Here is a 15,185-nt window from a genome sequence, read left to right as displayed (position 1 = left end):
TGTTTAGTGGAAACTAAACTAGTGTTCAGGGTCAAGAGTTTCCCTCAGGTGTCCTCTGAAAGAGCTTGTGAAATGTGGAATCTGAAAACCAGCCAGAAAAGATCTTTTAGGGAAGGTGAGTTACGTGAGGACCGTCTGTTGGGCTTAACCTACAGGAGAGGTTAACATGAAGTTTTCTGGAAAACTTAATGATAAAGGAATCTGTGTCTTGGTCTGACAGAGGAGAGTCTTGTAAATGATTCACTCAAGTCTTCACCATGTCTTATAAGGATAAATTGAATTTTCTTGTTTGAGGAAGGGCGTAAGTGGTATTTCTATGTGGGCAAAAGTAGCTTACAGTGATAGAAAGAACCACAAGCAGAGGCAAAGCCAATGTGTGAGGGTAACCCTAAAAATTGAAGGTGTTGTGGGAGATGGCAGTAAAGAGTTTTCATTATGATTGAATATTAATTAGTGACATGGCTATTAATGATGACAGTAATTAACAGAGGAAGGAAAGACTTGTCATTGTCCCGAGGGTGAGTAATCAGTCTTGGCAGGTGATAAATAATGGTTCAGCAAACTCAGCAGAAAGATAATCTGTCTGCCTCAGGACAACTGGAGAACAACTATAAAATCTTCCAGGCTCTTGGCAACATTCAGGAATGACTTCATGTTTTTAACAGAGACAAATTAAAATCCCTGATCTCAAGTGCTGCTTATATTCCAGAGTGGCTGATCACAGAAGTTCTGATTGAGTCGGTGCCTTCAGTTTACTCACCCCTTTAAACCTTTCTTTTTTTTAATCTTGATAAGAGGGGGAAGAAAGACTGGGGAACCAGCTTTCAGCATTACTTGAATTTTTCATTGTAGTTTGATGAAAATTGAATAGATTCCTCAAAAGAGGCATAGCACTGGGGACACAATCGTTCTATGTAAAAATGGAGTGGGACTTAATCCTGCATTAAGTATTCCTGTATATCTGGAAAGGGATCATGCAGAATGCACTTCACCTCCCTTGAGCAAAGCAATGCACTACTCTAGATGATTTTCAGATATGGGCTGTCACATCACTTGGCAATAAGATGCCTAAGAGATCACTGCAAGCCTATAATCTGCGACCAAAATCAGGAGAAATAGTGGACTTTTTAGCTTGGAGCATGAACAGAAAAAACAAGAAAGATTCTGGTTCAGCGTGAACAAAGACAGCATTTTGTCAGGTTTTGGTTTGTTTCTAACAATACAGAAGTACCTCAGTTTGAGTCTTCTTGAAATGTTTTTCTAACCTCAAATGTTTTGTTATATCTTTAGGATATTTTCGTTTTGTAAAAGGCAAAGGGAACATTCATGTTTATAAAATAGAATATCTTATTAGAAGCTTGTCAAAACAACAGTTACTGGCTCTGAACATTTTCCCCATATGTTATTCAGGTTAGGGTTCACTGAATGTGTTCTCATCTAGACAGGTAGTTTTGGACCCCTCAGACATCTTTTTCTGAATGAATTTACTATTCACAAAAAAAAAAAAAAAAAAAAAAAAAAAAAAAGATGTGACTTTAGGATGCACCTGGCAAGCTGTTTTCAGTAGAGACAGGAAAGTGCTGGCACCATTGCCAGAGGCATTGGTTAGATGTTCTGCAAGGTACTGCCTGCAGTTCTGGTGACCCCAGTGCAAAGAAATGGAACTTAAATTTGAAAAGTTGCTGAATGATAAAGTAGAGGGAGAGAGCATCTTAAGAGGAGATTAAGAGTTTGGTTGGTTTAGTGAAATGGAGGTAAGGAGGCAACATGTCAGCTTTCTGGAGGAACTGTCAAGGATGAAGGATCATTCTTTCTGTTAAATGATAATACAGGTATGATATCAAATGCATATAAATTGCATATTAATAAACTTAGGCTGGGAAGTTACAAAAAGAGTTCTATATTAAAAAAAAAAGAAGAAGAAAAAAGAAAAAAAGGGTTCTGGAATAACTTTCCGAATAGGATAGTGGCAATTTAAATTTCTTTTAGGTGGAGTTGGAAGGTATGGAGAGTGACTGTAGAGCTGAGAATGCAAGCTTGTGAGATTGATCCTTTAGTATCTGTTCTGTTGATACCTACAAGGCATATTGAGACTGCCCAGCTGCTGCTTGTTGGTCACATCTGTTTGCCCAGTATTTAAGCAAAAGCAGATGCTTCCCTGATCTTCAGGAGCTCTGCTGATTGCCTGTGGGGGACAAGTAAGTTGTTTCACTTGCCTTGGGTGGGGGACGAGGGAGGTCAGGCCCACATTCCTTCTCGCCGCTGAAGCCTGACTGAAGAGGGTTTACTGGTGCTCCTTGCAGAGTTGTGGGTCAACCTGCATTGCTGGGGGGAGCTGGAGCTGCTGTCCTACTGCGTGGAGTAGAGCCCACATTTTTAGTGGGAATTTCACCTGTATGGGGGAGTCACGCAGACCTGAAGATATTGCAGGGACCTGGGACACTAGTAGTGCCTGTTGTCTCTCTCTCTCTGTGGCACATCATACTTGTGACTCCTGGCCTTTGTTGTATTTAAGGTTTGTTGAGGGTGTGCTCTGGGCCTGTGGAAAACAAGATGTTCTTCAGACCCTTTCTGGAACAGGCATCGTGTGGGTTATGCTGTTTCTTGAAGTACCCACCATGCCTAAACTCAGATGTGCTCCATGCAAATAAGATCCTTTGGGGTTTGTTTAGTAAGCCTGAACCATACGGTTGATCAGTTCCTTTTTGTATGCTATCTTCAACTTATCTATCACAAAGCATAGCAGTAAGTGTTACTGGGGCTATTAGCCTACTGTATGTGAATGCAAATATTTCTCAACAAATTGACTGTACACTGAGAAGGGCTTGGTGTTATGTCTGCATCCAGGCATGGCATTGTTAGGTTGTGCTGCAAGCTGCCATAACTTGGCATGGACTTGCTAAATTCCCTCCAAGTGCCTTTGCTGATTGCCTTTGACTTTGGACAAGTCATGTTAGCTGACTTGTACGACCATTATGTTTCATTTTAAGCTTAACTTTCTGAGTATGGGGTTTAACTAAATTTTGCTGCCTTGTCATGTTGTATTTTGATAAAAGGCCTTAGCTTCTACTGAACAGCGACAAGTTTTCCGCTTCTGTGATTTCCATGTGAGCAACAGAGAGGTTGTATACATGCAGTGGATCGATCCTAGAGATCTTTATGCTGTTTATAAGATAACGACAAGCTTTGTACTGCTTGATGGGCCCTGCAAACCTAACAAACTACCTGATGGGCCTTAAAGACTCACTTCTCTGCTCCTGGCCACCATGCTGCTGGTGCGATCACTAGCAGGTGAGAGCTCAACAGTGCCTTGGTCACAGGCATACTGAATCCCACTTCCTTCTCCAAGACATTGCTTGTCTTTGACACAAGAGACTTTCCTCTGTCTTTTTTTGACTGATAGCTTAGTTCTGTACTTTTCAATTATTGCCTCTGACATTACAGGGGCAAGGTGCCAGTAAATGCTCCTTTGTCTCCTTGCTAGCTAGTGCTTGCAGAAACGTAACTCCCTGTATGCTGAGGTGAGAGAGAAGCAACTGGGAGAGAACAAGTTACATGGAACCATTAGAGTAATATCTGGCTTAAAGTATCAAGGCTGCTATCACACAGAATACTTTAGTATTTAGTATTTTAGGATTTAGTAGCTTTCAGTAACTATATAATTACAGCATGGCACAAGAAGGAAAAACATTCTGAAACCTCAGTGGAGATAAAAAGGAAAATGGAATAAAATTCATGTCAGTTCTATTGTATCCATCTCGATGTTATCTCTCTTTAGGGCTCTCAACCCTTGTGGTCTCAGTGTTTAATGCTTTCTTCACTTTTTTTTTTTTTTTTTTTTTTTTAAGGTGCTGATATTGTGCAGTGGCTTATGAAGAACCTCAGCATTGAGGATCCAGGTAAGGTGACCACAGCTGGGGAGAAACAGATACTCCATCTGTATTACATGTGCCATTAGACAGCAGATACTATTTTGCTGCAGTCTAAAATACCAGTAGAACAACAAGGTTGATTTAAGCATTGGAGGGAAGGAGGAGGGAAAGAGATAAGAATCAACATCTTAATTAAGTCTAATGCCTTACACTGCAACACACAGAAAGCACTTTGTAGGAGTCTTAGCCTGTCGGTGAATTTGTTGCTACCTAAGAAAGCCTGATTGATTTCAAGGCTCTTCCCAGACTTACAAAGGAAGTTGGTGGATGTGCGTGGTTAAGCAGGCAAAGGCAGTGACAGTTTTTCATGTGGAGGAAGGTAGCCATGACTGACAAGACATACTGGCCAAGGATGACACAGACACCATCACGGGATCAGATGATGGCTGCTAATTTATCACAGCAGATAGATAAATGGATAATCAGCCATAAACAATGATCAGTATATGGGCCCAGTCCAAATAGTTCACTCTTCAGAGAAACCAAAATTGTTTTGGCACAGTTAAGAACTATTGGGAAAAGAGGAAGAAAAGATCCACAGGTCCAGAAGTTTCTTTTCCTTTTCTGGAAAGGAAAAAAATCCAGCATCTCACTTCCCAGTTTGTTTCTGCTGCCTACTGTCACCATGTAAAAGCAGATAAGTGCTGTCTCACCCAGGGCATCCCTATACACCCGTCCCTTCTCATCAGTCCAGTCAAGTCCCAAATCTGAATTTCAGCTGCAGACAGTAGCTTTATTATCTGCCTGGGGGCGCATGAGCAGCTGATGTGTATTTTACAATTCTGAGAAAGTTGATGCAGCTTTTGACAGCTGACATTGGTTGAAAATCTGTGCAGATGTACCTCTGCGGTGGTGAAGGTTGCCCTGGCAGTTGTTGGATACGTGCTTTGCTTTACCTCAGCACTGTTTCCTCTAACAAATGGCAATGCTACAGTGTCAGGATTTGTCTTTATGAATAAACATGCTGCTAATGACCTGGTGTTGCAGATTTTTGTCAGATTTGATAGCGGCAAGTGGGGTTCACTGATGGAACAGGCTTCTCAGCTGTCACCTGTGGTGGATAATGTGCTTTAAATTGAATTTCAGTCTCTAGAGCTGAACTGGTGTGTGACATTTTGTAAACATAAAACCAGCAGGTTAAATATTTGAGCAGTGTTTCATCTGTATTGAAGGCTGATTTCTGCTCTCCTGCTTTGTGCAGTTTGGTTGGAAGGTGTAAAGATGCGGTGTGGGTAGGGGGAGGCATGTGTGCACCAGGTCTTTGTGCGAGTCATTGCCAGGGCCACTGCTGAAAGTAGAGGAGTGTGCAGTGCATGTCTTCCTGACACATCCCTGCTGTTTTCTCTCTTTCACAGGGGAAGCGATACACTTGGGAAGTCTTATCGCTGCACAGGGTTATGTCTTCCCAATCTCAGACCACGTCCTTACCCTGAAAGATGATGGGACGTTCTATCGTTTTCAGGTTGGTGATCCCTCTGCCTTCCTTGCGGCCCCTTCTACTGTCCCTGCAATAATACTGCTGAAATCGCCCGGCCTTTATCCTTAAGCACCTGTTAAATCTATGAAGCCAGGGATTGAGGCTATCTTGGTAGAGGTCTTAGGAGGTTATGAGATCCCTTCAAGAAGATCTGCTTTAGAATCCAAAATCACTCTTTTCTACTTTCTGACTCACAGTTTTTTACATGAATAACTGATATGTCCTGTGGTTATTTTTCATAGGTGATTTCAGTGCTGTTGTACTCAGAGTTGAATTAAACCAGGAGAAAGAAAATGACTTTCAGGTTCTAACCCTGGCACAGAATTGAGTAGCCACCCTCCTGTGCAAAATGGACCAGGGCAAACTTTGGAGTTGGGCATTCAAGCTCTGGCACAGCAGAAAATTCAAATTTTTATCCTCTTTTGGTTACAGATTGGTGTGAGAGGGGGCAAGCTTCAGGCTTTGGCTCTTTTACAGAGGATGTATGACCTTGGCAGTCACCTAAGCAGGGACATCTCTATCCCTCAGTGTCCCTGTACCTCCAGATGTGTTGAATTTTTAAAGCATCCTGCGCTTGAGTTCCACGCCTTTTCCAAAAACTGCTGCTGTCAACCTCCTAGATAACTGAGTGCTTATGCTGCAACACTCCTTTTGGACAGATTATATAACTTTAAAAGAGGCAATAAGTTCAGACCTGGAGTCCTACTGCCTAATCCTGCTGGCTGAATTTGTGTTTTTCTGTTACATGATCCCAGCCAGCTCCCTTATCTTTCCTGTGACCTCTCTTCTGTTCACCCTCCCGTTCCTCCTTTACATTTGTTTTCTCTTACTTAGTTTCTATTTGAAAAGCCTGTCCTTCTCTTTGCATCTGACATTGCTGCTGCTCATGCTCACTGTCCTGCCGTTAATGTGATATTGTGTTATCATATGAGACCAATGGCACAGTGAACAAAGAAGCCCAGGAGATCACAGACCTCCCCTTATCTCACCCCGCCTTCTAGTTACCTGGCATCATTCAGACTAAGACTTTTTTATGACAGTTCCCTTGCTTTTCTGAAAGTCCTGCTCCTCCTGTCATGCAAGACTTGACAGAAGCAGGGGTAATGCTGATCGCCCATTTAGCTGTATTTCTCTCTATTTTAAAAGAATGACACCATAAGAAGTTGTCCTGTGCAGCGCTCAGGAGCTAGATTTCAAAAGCAGGGTATCATTTAATTTCTTTTCCTTATTTTCAGCCTGTGTAAACTATATCATCAAATTGTCTTGACAGCTTATTGACTTTTCTTTCCCTTATCTTTTCCTGCAACTTTTGCTTATTCTTTGCCTGTTGTCATTTCCTGCAATGGTTCTCCTCAGCTGTTTTCTGCACAAAAAACCTGATGGAATAATTTTTCTTTTCCATTACTCTCTTCTTGCCACTTTCTCCTCAACATCAGTCGCACCTTTAACAGTAGCTCATCATTTTGTGAAGTTCATAAGATATATATCAGTGAGGAGCATTGAACACTGTATTGTTTGATCCCTCCATGTTTTCTCATTGTACTTTGGTGAAAGGAATAGTCTTTGTGTGTGTAATGTCCTATGCCCATTTGTAGAATTACATCAGTAAGGCAAAGCAATGTTCTGTAATTTGTGCGATCACAGGGACGTTATTTTTTATTCATGTTAATGAATGTTATTCATGTTTCATTCATTCAGTTTTCATGTTAAAACTGAAATACAACCGCATGTAGTAATATCTTGTGATTAATTGTAGCAACTTCAATATGCAGACCTGGATAGAAAACAAAAACAGTAAGCTTAGCAGGACTTCTGCTTTCAGAATTACTCTAATCAGCTGAGTTTTGTCCTCTGCCATCTGTTATATTTAAAAAGTAAGTTGTCTTGTAGGCTGCCAACCACACCAGTAGCTGCTCCAAAAAAGCAAGTAGTGTGTAGCATATCTAAAAGGCCATGAGGTTTCTCATGCTCCTAAAACCAAAAAAAAACCACCAACAAAAAATATTCAGGGTGCCTGTGAATTCCTGGGGAAAGAGGAGGTTCTGGGGATAGAGGGTAAGAGGTCCACATTCAGATGAGATGGCAACAGCGTCTAAAATGTTATCAGGATACTGGACATTCTCCTCAAGAGATGCTTGTATTACAACATCTCTATTTACCTGCAGTGGGCAATGTTAAATGTGATACCTTCCTGCAAAAGCTTCCTCACTTTTACTGAGATCTGTGGCAGTGTTTCCCCTGAGGGCAGAGATTGGGCCGTAGACTTTGTGATTCTTCTTTTTGTACTTGTAATGTTTTTCTGCATCTGAATTGTTTTTCATCTCTTAAATTACAAAAATGCATATGTTGTTTCTTAGGCACCGTACTTTTGGCCTTCAAACTGCTGGGAACCAGAAAACACAGATTATGGTGAGAGTATAATTATTTCATTGTAGAAAGTTAGTAAGAAAGTTTGTGGTGGAAAAAATTGTCCTTAAAACAATTACTGTTAGTCATCTAAACCCTTCATCAGCAGAGCTTCTTGTCATACCGCAGCATCAGAGGCAGATTTGTGCCTGTCTGAAATACATGAAGTGAAATCCCAGGGTGTCTCAAGCCCACGGAGCTGTAGCTGTCGAGTTCAGCAGGGCCAGGGTTTTACCTACCGTTACCTTCATTCTCCCGTAGCTCTGTTCGTTTCGGCAGGATTTATGGCAAGCAGAACACTGCTCCTTGGGAATCTTAAATAATACCAATATTGCTTTTGTGGGAGAACATACTCTGATCTGTAGCTGAATCTGATATGTTGATCAATAAAAAGTTACCTCATCTGGGCATTCATCTGGCTGATCAATAAACCAGTATATAACTGACGGCAACCCATAGTTAAAGTTCTCTGATATATGACATCTGACTTATTTTTCCGATTTTTTTAAGATTACCAGCTGATAGCTGGTAAAAAAGAGAAGACTGAGCATGGTTTATGAGCTAATAAACTGCACCATGGTGCGTTAAACATGTGAGTGCCTGCAGACAGTGATAATACATAAAGAAAATATGTCAGTGTTGTTATCTTTAGCTGTCTGCATGCAATGTTGCTGTCTCTTCCAGAACTGCACTTCTTTCACAGTTAAATGATAAAGTCAATTGTTGCATCCTGATGTGGCATTGGAAGAGGAAGTGAATCCACGTGTGTTCTCATAAAACAGGAGCTTCTGGAAGTGCTTCTTTTGAAATATCTCATAATCTACGATCAGTTTAGAACTCCTCCCTGAATAATCAGGTGTTTTTTCTTTCCCGGGCAATAATTACTCACCATTACGGATTCTGGAATGGTGTCTGTCATGGGATAGTTCATTTGCAGTCCTCATCTGCAGGGAAGCTAGCACATACTTATGTGTTTATCCCAGTGAAGGAAGTGCTTAGGAGAAAACATGATACTGTTCATTATATGCAAAATAATTTCCAGATTTTACAGTCACAATATGTAACTGTCTGAACTGTGCCAAATATGTATTCTGTAAATATCAGAATAACAATCTGAAGAGGGAAGTTCTGTTTTTTCTTATAGTATCTGATAAATAACTGGTTTTGCAGTGAGATTATTGTGCTGCAAGGGCGTTGAGTGGAACAGTACACCTCAAAATAAAGTCCTATATGAGCTGACCCACAGCTGGACAAGCTGCAACTGCATTAGCTCTGAGCCCTGTAGTGACAGATTTTCATCTGTCCCAGAAATCTCTAACATACGCTTATAATCAGTCTTTGCATATCAGAGGTCTGTACAGATGGAGTCTTCCCAAGAATTAATCCCAAACTAGCAGTAGACCCAAATAAACCTGAAATCCCAGAAGCTCTTCATACTTCTCTTTGCATGGATCCACTCACAGGACAGAAACTAACTTGCCAATGGCAGGTCACTGCCTAGCATGAAGAAATACTGTGAGATGACTGACTCTCACTTTCTTTGGTGTTGTAAATGGCTTATGGATGAAACTGTTCTTGAGATGTATAAATATAAATATATATGAACTGAACAGCTCTGGTTACCGTGCATAATATTAGCTCATTATGTGAAGGTTAGAAATATAGGAATAGCAAAGAATAGAATTACATGAGTAGCGCTGGTTTTTACATGTATTTTTAAATAGAAGAATAGGTTTCCAATGGAAAACATCTATGGAGGTGTCAGAAAATTGTACTTACCAGGAAACCAAAACCCCATGGTTTTCAAAGAAAAGCTGAAATTTTTTCAAAAAGATATATTGCACTTTTATGTAGATGATGCTTTGCATTCTGCCCTGCTCCAGTTTGGTACACTGTTGGACAATAAGTACCTGGCCCTACAGCATGAGAGGGCAAAACACAAGGAAGCTATAAAATTCACATCTAGATCCATCCCAAAATGAGAGCACTAGACCTCTCTTATGTAGTTCAGACCTGACTGTATACCCAGGGTGTGCTGGGGACCTTGTGTTTCAGCTTGTAATAGAAATGGGGTGAGCTAGCAGCCCAGCTGGGACTGGTTTGGTGTCGTGCACTGGGCTCATCATGACCCTCAGAATCCCAAACCACACCAGTTTCTGCAGTGTCTGCCTATGGTGAAATGTGAGAAGGCTTTTCTTAACCATTTGAGTTGTGTAGAATAAGGGGATGAAGCATATGAAAAAATGCTCAGATCATACCTTTAAGATCTGGCCTGTATTTCTGTTTTCATTTCAATATCCTGAATTTTATTTTTTTTTAAACAACAAGGGAAAAGAAGTGCAGGGCTGCTCACTTTGGCAGACATATTCCCAAAGTGCTGAAGGGAACAGGTTGCTAATGCTAAATCTTTTACCAGCCCCAGAAGCAATTGTGCCTTTCTTAGAGATCTTGTTAGATCCTGGCATCTACTCTCAGCACTTCTAAATGAGATGTCCCAGATGTTTAAGGCCTCTGAGACTACTAGTGGATAATGTCAGCTCAGTATTCAGCCCTCTCATTCCTTGCCTCATGTTGCTTTCTGATGAGAAAGAACAATGCAGGGACCACGTTTTTCTTTTTTAAGATTTAGTACTAATAATCTGTCTGTAATTGTTTTCCATTCTGTTTCTACCTTTAGCCATCTATCTTTGCAAACGGACCATGCAGAACAAAGCTAGGCTGGAGCTGGCGGATTATGAAGCCGTAGGTACACTGCTGCTAGAGTTTAAAGCTGGGGGGTGTGGGGAGAGCTTTGCTTGCTAATTGAATGCTGCCTTTTTGTGCTTTGGGGTCAGCCTTTACTGTGTCTTTTTTTTCAGTTGTCAGAATTGTGTGGAGGTTGATCTGGAGACAACATCAGGAACGTGATTGGGGAATGTCCCTGGCTTTGCAACATCTCAGATTAAAGCATCTGCTGTATAGCCAGCCCTCCAAGATTGGGGAAATTACACAGAAGTTTACAGTGGTTTCCTCTTTCCAGTTAACAGTTCCTCGTTTATATAGCAGATATTAACACATGAAAATGATGGCTTTCAGATGCATTATTGGACAATTAAATTGCTGATGACCCATCTAGTTACGGACCTTAAAAGGGAAGTTTTCAGATACTAGACTTGGACTGTTTTCAATATGCCATATAAAAACTATTACTCAAGCTTATTCAGGCTGTATTTTCTGCTATGAAAGATTATCCATAAAAATAACCCCAACCTTGGCTTCAGATTGTGCAGGGTTTGGGTAGAGAGGAATGGGAAGATGGAGGCAGGAGGGGTTGGGCTGGTGTGAGTTTCTTTGAGTGCCAGAAGTGTAACACTGACCAGCTGAACTTTTCTTCCTATCATATTGACTTTTTTTTTCTATTTACTAGCTCAACAGCGTAACAGCTGAGTTTTTGGTTGGAGGTTTTGTTTACAAAGCTAGTTCTAGTGGACTTCTCTGTGTTCATGTTTATTACAATGAAAACACTTACATTGCATGTATTTTAGGGTTTTTTTCCAAGAACGGACTACTTCTTTCTTCCTTGCCTTCTACATTTTGGGACTTCTGTGCACATGGGTATATTATACATGTCATTTGGTCCTTTCAGTGAAGAGCATGCAAAAATTGCCACTTATCTAGTCCACCCTGGAAACGCATCCAGAGTTCCCAAGAGTTCTAATCTTGAAGCACAGGCATAAAGGAAGGAATGTAATAATCTGCATGCACTTACACATCCTTTTGCTGAGTTTTCTCTTCTGCATATTGTTGATTTCATTATTAAAACCATTAAAATTGCTCACAGCCAACCAATTAACTGTAAGTACTCTAAAGATCTATCATAAAGCAACAAAAGGCTGTTCAGCAGCGCACATACTCCCACACACATGCAGCAAGGCTATGGCTAAGTACTTTTGCACATCGTTGTCTACTGAGAGTAGCAATGCTCCAGTGATGGCAAATAATTAGATCTTGGCAGTCTCTCATTTTTCTTGTGAATATTGCATTGCACAATTAGAGATTGCTTCTGCATTCAAACTTTGCTCTCTTAATTAGAGACAATCAGATAAGAATGGCACTGACTCTTCCTAGTCATTATGGGAGCTGAAGCAGATCCGGCAATGGAGATGTAAGCTGAGCACAAGTGAGACAAACAGTCTTACAGGACTGGGAAGGAGCCCTGTATATTTAGTACACATTTTTGGAGACGTAGTATGAGAATGCTTCTCTGTAGGCATCAGCACTGACCTGGAGTTTCCAAAGAGAATCTCTACAAAGCATCTCAGAGGACATCTCTTTTCTAGGCTTTGCTTGCAGCATTCATAGACAGCCCCCCCACCTCCCATTTAAACTGATAGAGCAGGGGTCTTGATGATATGATTAAGCTTACATAATTGCACTCAATTCTCTTTGTAATTGGCCAAACATAAGCACAATTCAAATATTGCTTCAATTGGTGATGTTTCATTGGCTTCAGCATATTTGCTCCAGAGGGCACATGTGAACATAATTTAAAATTAAAAAAAAAAAAAAAACCCACAAAAAATTGTTTTTGCAGATAATTACAAGTAGTTCTTCCTTGTAGCCACAGTTAAGAAAATCAGCACAGTTCAGCACAGCTGTAAATCATTTGCTTAACTGTTTTCTTCCATGTATACAGACTGAGACTCTTACATGGACTTGGTGGTAAGAGGGCCAAGTTTTATGCCTTGTATTATACAACAGTTTAAAGTAAATAATAGGAAGATTTCTTCTAGCATTGAAATGCATGCATTTAAGCTCTTTCTTGAAATAAAGGGAATAGGTATAAAAAGAACAGCAGTAGAACTAATAGTGTTCATTTCAATGAAAATCTGCAACAGTTGAGCCAGCTGTAATGGAGAAGAGCATCAGGTTAATGGTCTTGTAGGCCTCCTTGTCAGGGTGGGTGTGGATATGTGACCTCGGGGTCCCATTTGAGCCTGAAATTCTGGCCATGTCCTGAGTTTGACCTTGGGTTGTGATGAAGTCACATCCACCTCCAAATGTTCAGATCACGATGTTCTCTGTAATGGGTCTGGACCAGAGCTCTTACTTCAGATGTAGAGCAAGGCTGCATCTGGACCCAGTCTTTGCACTTAGCAATGTTCATTGTTCAGACAAACAAGCTATTTCCTTTTATGAATCACCCTGGCAATCCCCAGCCTTCAGTGCTGTGCAGCTGCGCAATGCTCTTAGCAGTGACCAGGACTGAGCAAAGCAAGGGATGCTCAAGCTTTGCACCTTAGCAAAAGCCTGAAGAGAAGCGAGCAGTGGGGGGAGGAAGGGAAAGTGGGGATGAGAGGGAAACATGCAGGTAGCAGCCATCTACCATCAGAAATGAAAGTCATCAGCTTCACAAAGCTTCTCAGTGTTATCTTTTGGGAACAAGTCCATTGTTATTTTCATAGTAGAGCTCAGGCTGTCTCCATCATACTCCATTCCTTCTCTCTGACAGGGCCCTCTTGGCTGCAGCTATGGGGCTGCAGCCCAAAAGGATGTGTTACAGCCTTGCTTTGCCTGCAAGGTAGTTCACCTGAAACCAACACTGACTTCTGTGTCTTGAGTTTTTCCAGATTAAAAAAAAAAAAAGGAACAAAATAAACACCCACCATGCTAACTGTGCTCTTAAGCATTTGTTATAATTACAGGGATTAATTGTGCTTACTATTTTTATCTTTTGTCAGGAAAACTTAGCAAGACTTCAGAGAGCATTTGCAAGAAAGTGGGAATTCATCTTCATGCAAGCTGAGGCCCAAGTGAAGTGAGTAATCCTGGAGCACTAAACTGTGCCAGTATTTAGAGCTGTGAAGGGAAGGGGATTCTGTACAGATAAAACTTCTCTGTCGAAGTCTTTACTGCAGCTAAGCTCAGAAGGTGTTGGTGAATTTTAATCATCGGCAGACTAGAAACAATAGAGAGCCAATTTTGAAGGTTTGTGCTGGAATCTGAAAGATGGGTTTAATTATCTGTACATGGAAATGTTGGTCAGGAGCTCCTGAGCCTGGATTCACCATGGGAGCTTGGGCAATTCACTTGCCCATTCTGCTTCTACTTTTGTGTAGTATTTTTGTTTTGTAAAAATGGAAAGAACAGAACTTTGTCATCTGTCTATGTTACTCTATCCTTGTAAAGTATTTCTGAGTTTAAACATACTGCCACTTCAAAGTCATTATAAGGGTGGTATTTACAGCAGACTGGATTTGGTTTTCTCATTTATACCAATCCCCAGTTGACTCCATTGTACCGCTACTCTCTGCAGTCCGACTTGTGCTACTAAATTAGTGTGGAGAATTGAGTACTGCTTACATGAAACTTACTCAGATTCAGTATTTGGGGTTTTCCCATCCTCTGCTCATAATTGAAATCTACATTTTTTTTCTCATCTTCCCTTGTGAAAACAGTTTGAAGCCTCTCAATGTTTTGAGCACGTTTTCATTATTGCTGCAAAATGGGTATGGTCCAGGTTTTGTAGACCAGTGTCTAAAAACTAGCGCCTAAAACCCTCCGTGTCTGTTTAGTGTATGTAGTTGTCACCTATAAAATGGAAATGTTGGTGAAGATGGCGCATGAGAACACCAGTACTGACACTGTACCACTAGAAGGAATTTGCACTTTCAGCATTAGATGCTAAAAAGTTAAGGAACATCATTTTTTGAGGGTGTGGCTGAGGTATATGTCTCTATCTTTGATTAACTCTTTGGAATTTTGATTAATTCTTTGGTTAATAACATTGTAATTATGCACTATTTAAGTACATGGTAATTATCCTTTAATTTACAAAGTAATTAAGGGATTTTTTCCGACCAGAATACCAGTGTTCTGTTTGGAAGAGAAAATTAGAAGTTAAGATAGCAATTGTACTTTCAGTTACTTAAAGGTTTATTGCCAAGGTGAAAAAAAAAAAAATCTAAGTCAAAACAAAATTCTGCGTTCCGTCCACAGCATACGATTATTACCTAAGAAAGAAATGTAGATATCAGATTCTTGATGTGATCACTGTTGCTTATTCATCTTTTCTCCATTCAGTTTTCTTTGAAGTGGAAGCATGGACTGGCCACTCTCAACTTTTGTTGCTGGCTGGTTTCAGCTTCTTGGTTCCCAGTTCATGTGACAGTTCAGTCTTCAGGTTTCCAACAAGGCGGGCTGGAATTCAGAGTGTAATTCATAGCATAATTCACAGCCCTGAATTAACTAAAAAGGAAAACAAACAAAAAATACCTGAAAACAATCCTCCTGCTTATCAAGTTCTGCTGCTCTGCTTTCCATGTCTTCGTTTGCACACAGGATTTCCACTGCGGTACCTACATTGCTCAAAAACTGCAGTACCAGAGCAT

At 40.7% G+C, this 15,185-nt stretch overlaps 1 protein-coding gene across 1 annotated transcript in view; it reads left to right on the top strand.

The window, feature by feature from the left end:
• RGS6 (regulator of G protein signaling 6) overlaps positions 1 to 15,185 on the top strand; it is a 278,419-nt gene that overhangs the window by 202,800 nt on the left and 60,434 nt on the right. Inside the window, exons 3-7 of the mRNA XM_075713032.1 lie at positions 3,849 to 3,899; positions 5,288 to 5,394; positions 7,767 to 7,818; positions 10,493 to 10,557; positions 13,536 to 13,612. Coding sequence (XP_075569147.1) covers positions 3,849 to 3,899; positions 5,288 to 5,394; positions 7,767 to 7,818; positions 10,493 to 10,557; positions 13,536 to 13,612 — 352 coding nt within the window. The remainder of the gene's footprint in view (positions 1 to 3,848; positions 3,900 to 5,287; positions 5,395 to 7,766; positions 7,819 to 10,492; positions 10,558 to 13,535; positions 13,613 to 15,185) is intronic.

This window comes from Pelecanus crispus, chromosome 6 (genome assembly GCF_030463565.1).
Source record: "Pelecanus crispus isolate bPelCri1 chromosome 6, bPelCri1.pri, whole genome shotgun sequence".
Taxonomy (NCBI): Eukaryota; Metazoa; Chordata; class Aves; order Pelecaniformes; family Pelecanidae; genus Pelecanus; species Pelecanus crispus.
Note: the sequence above shows the minus strand (reverse complement) of the source record. Positions and strands in the feature narration are given on the sequence as shown.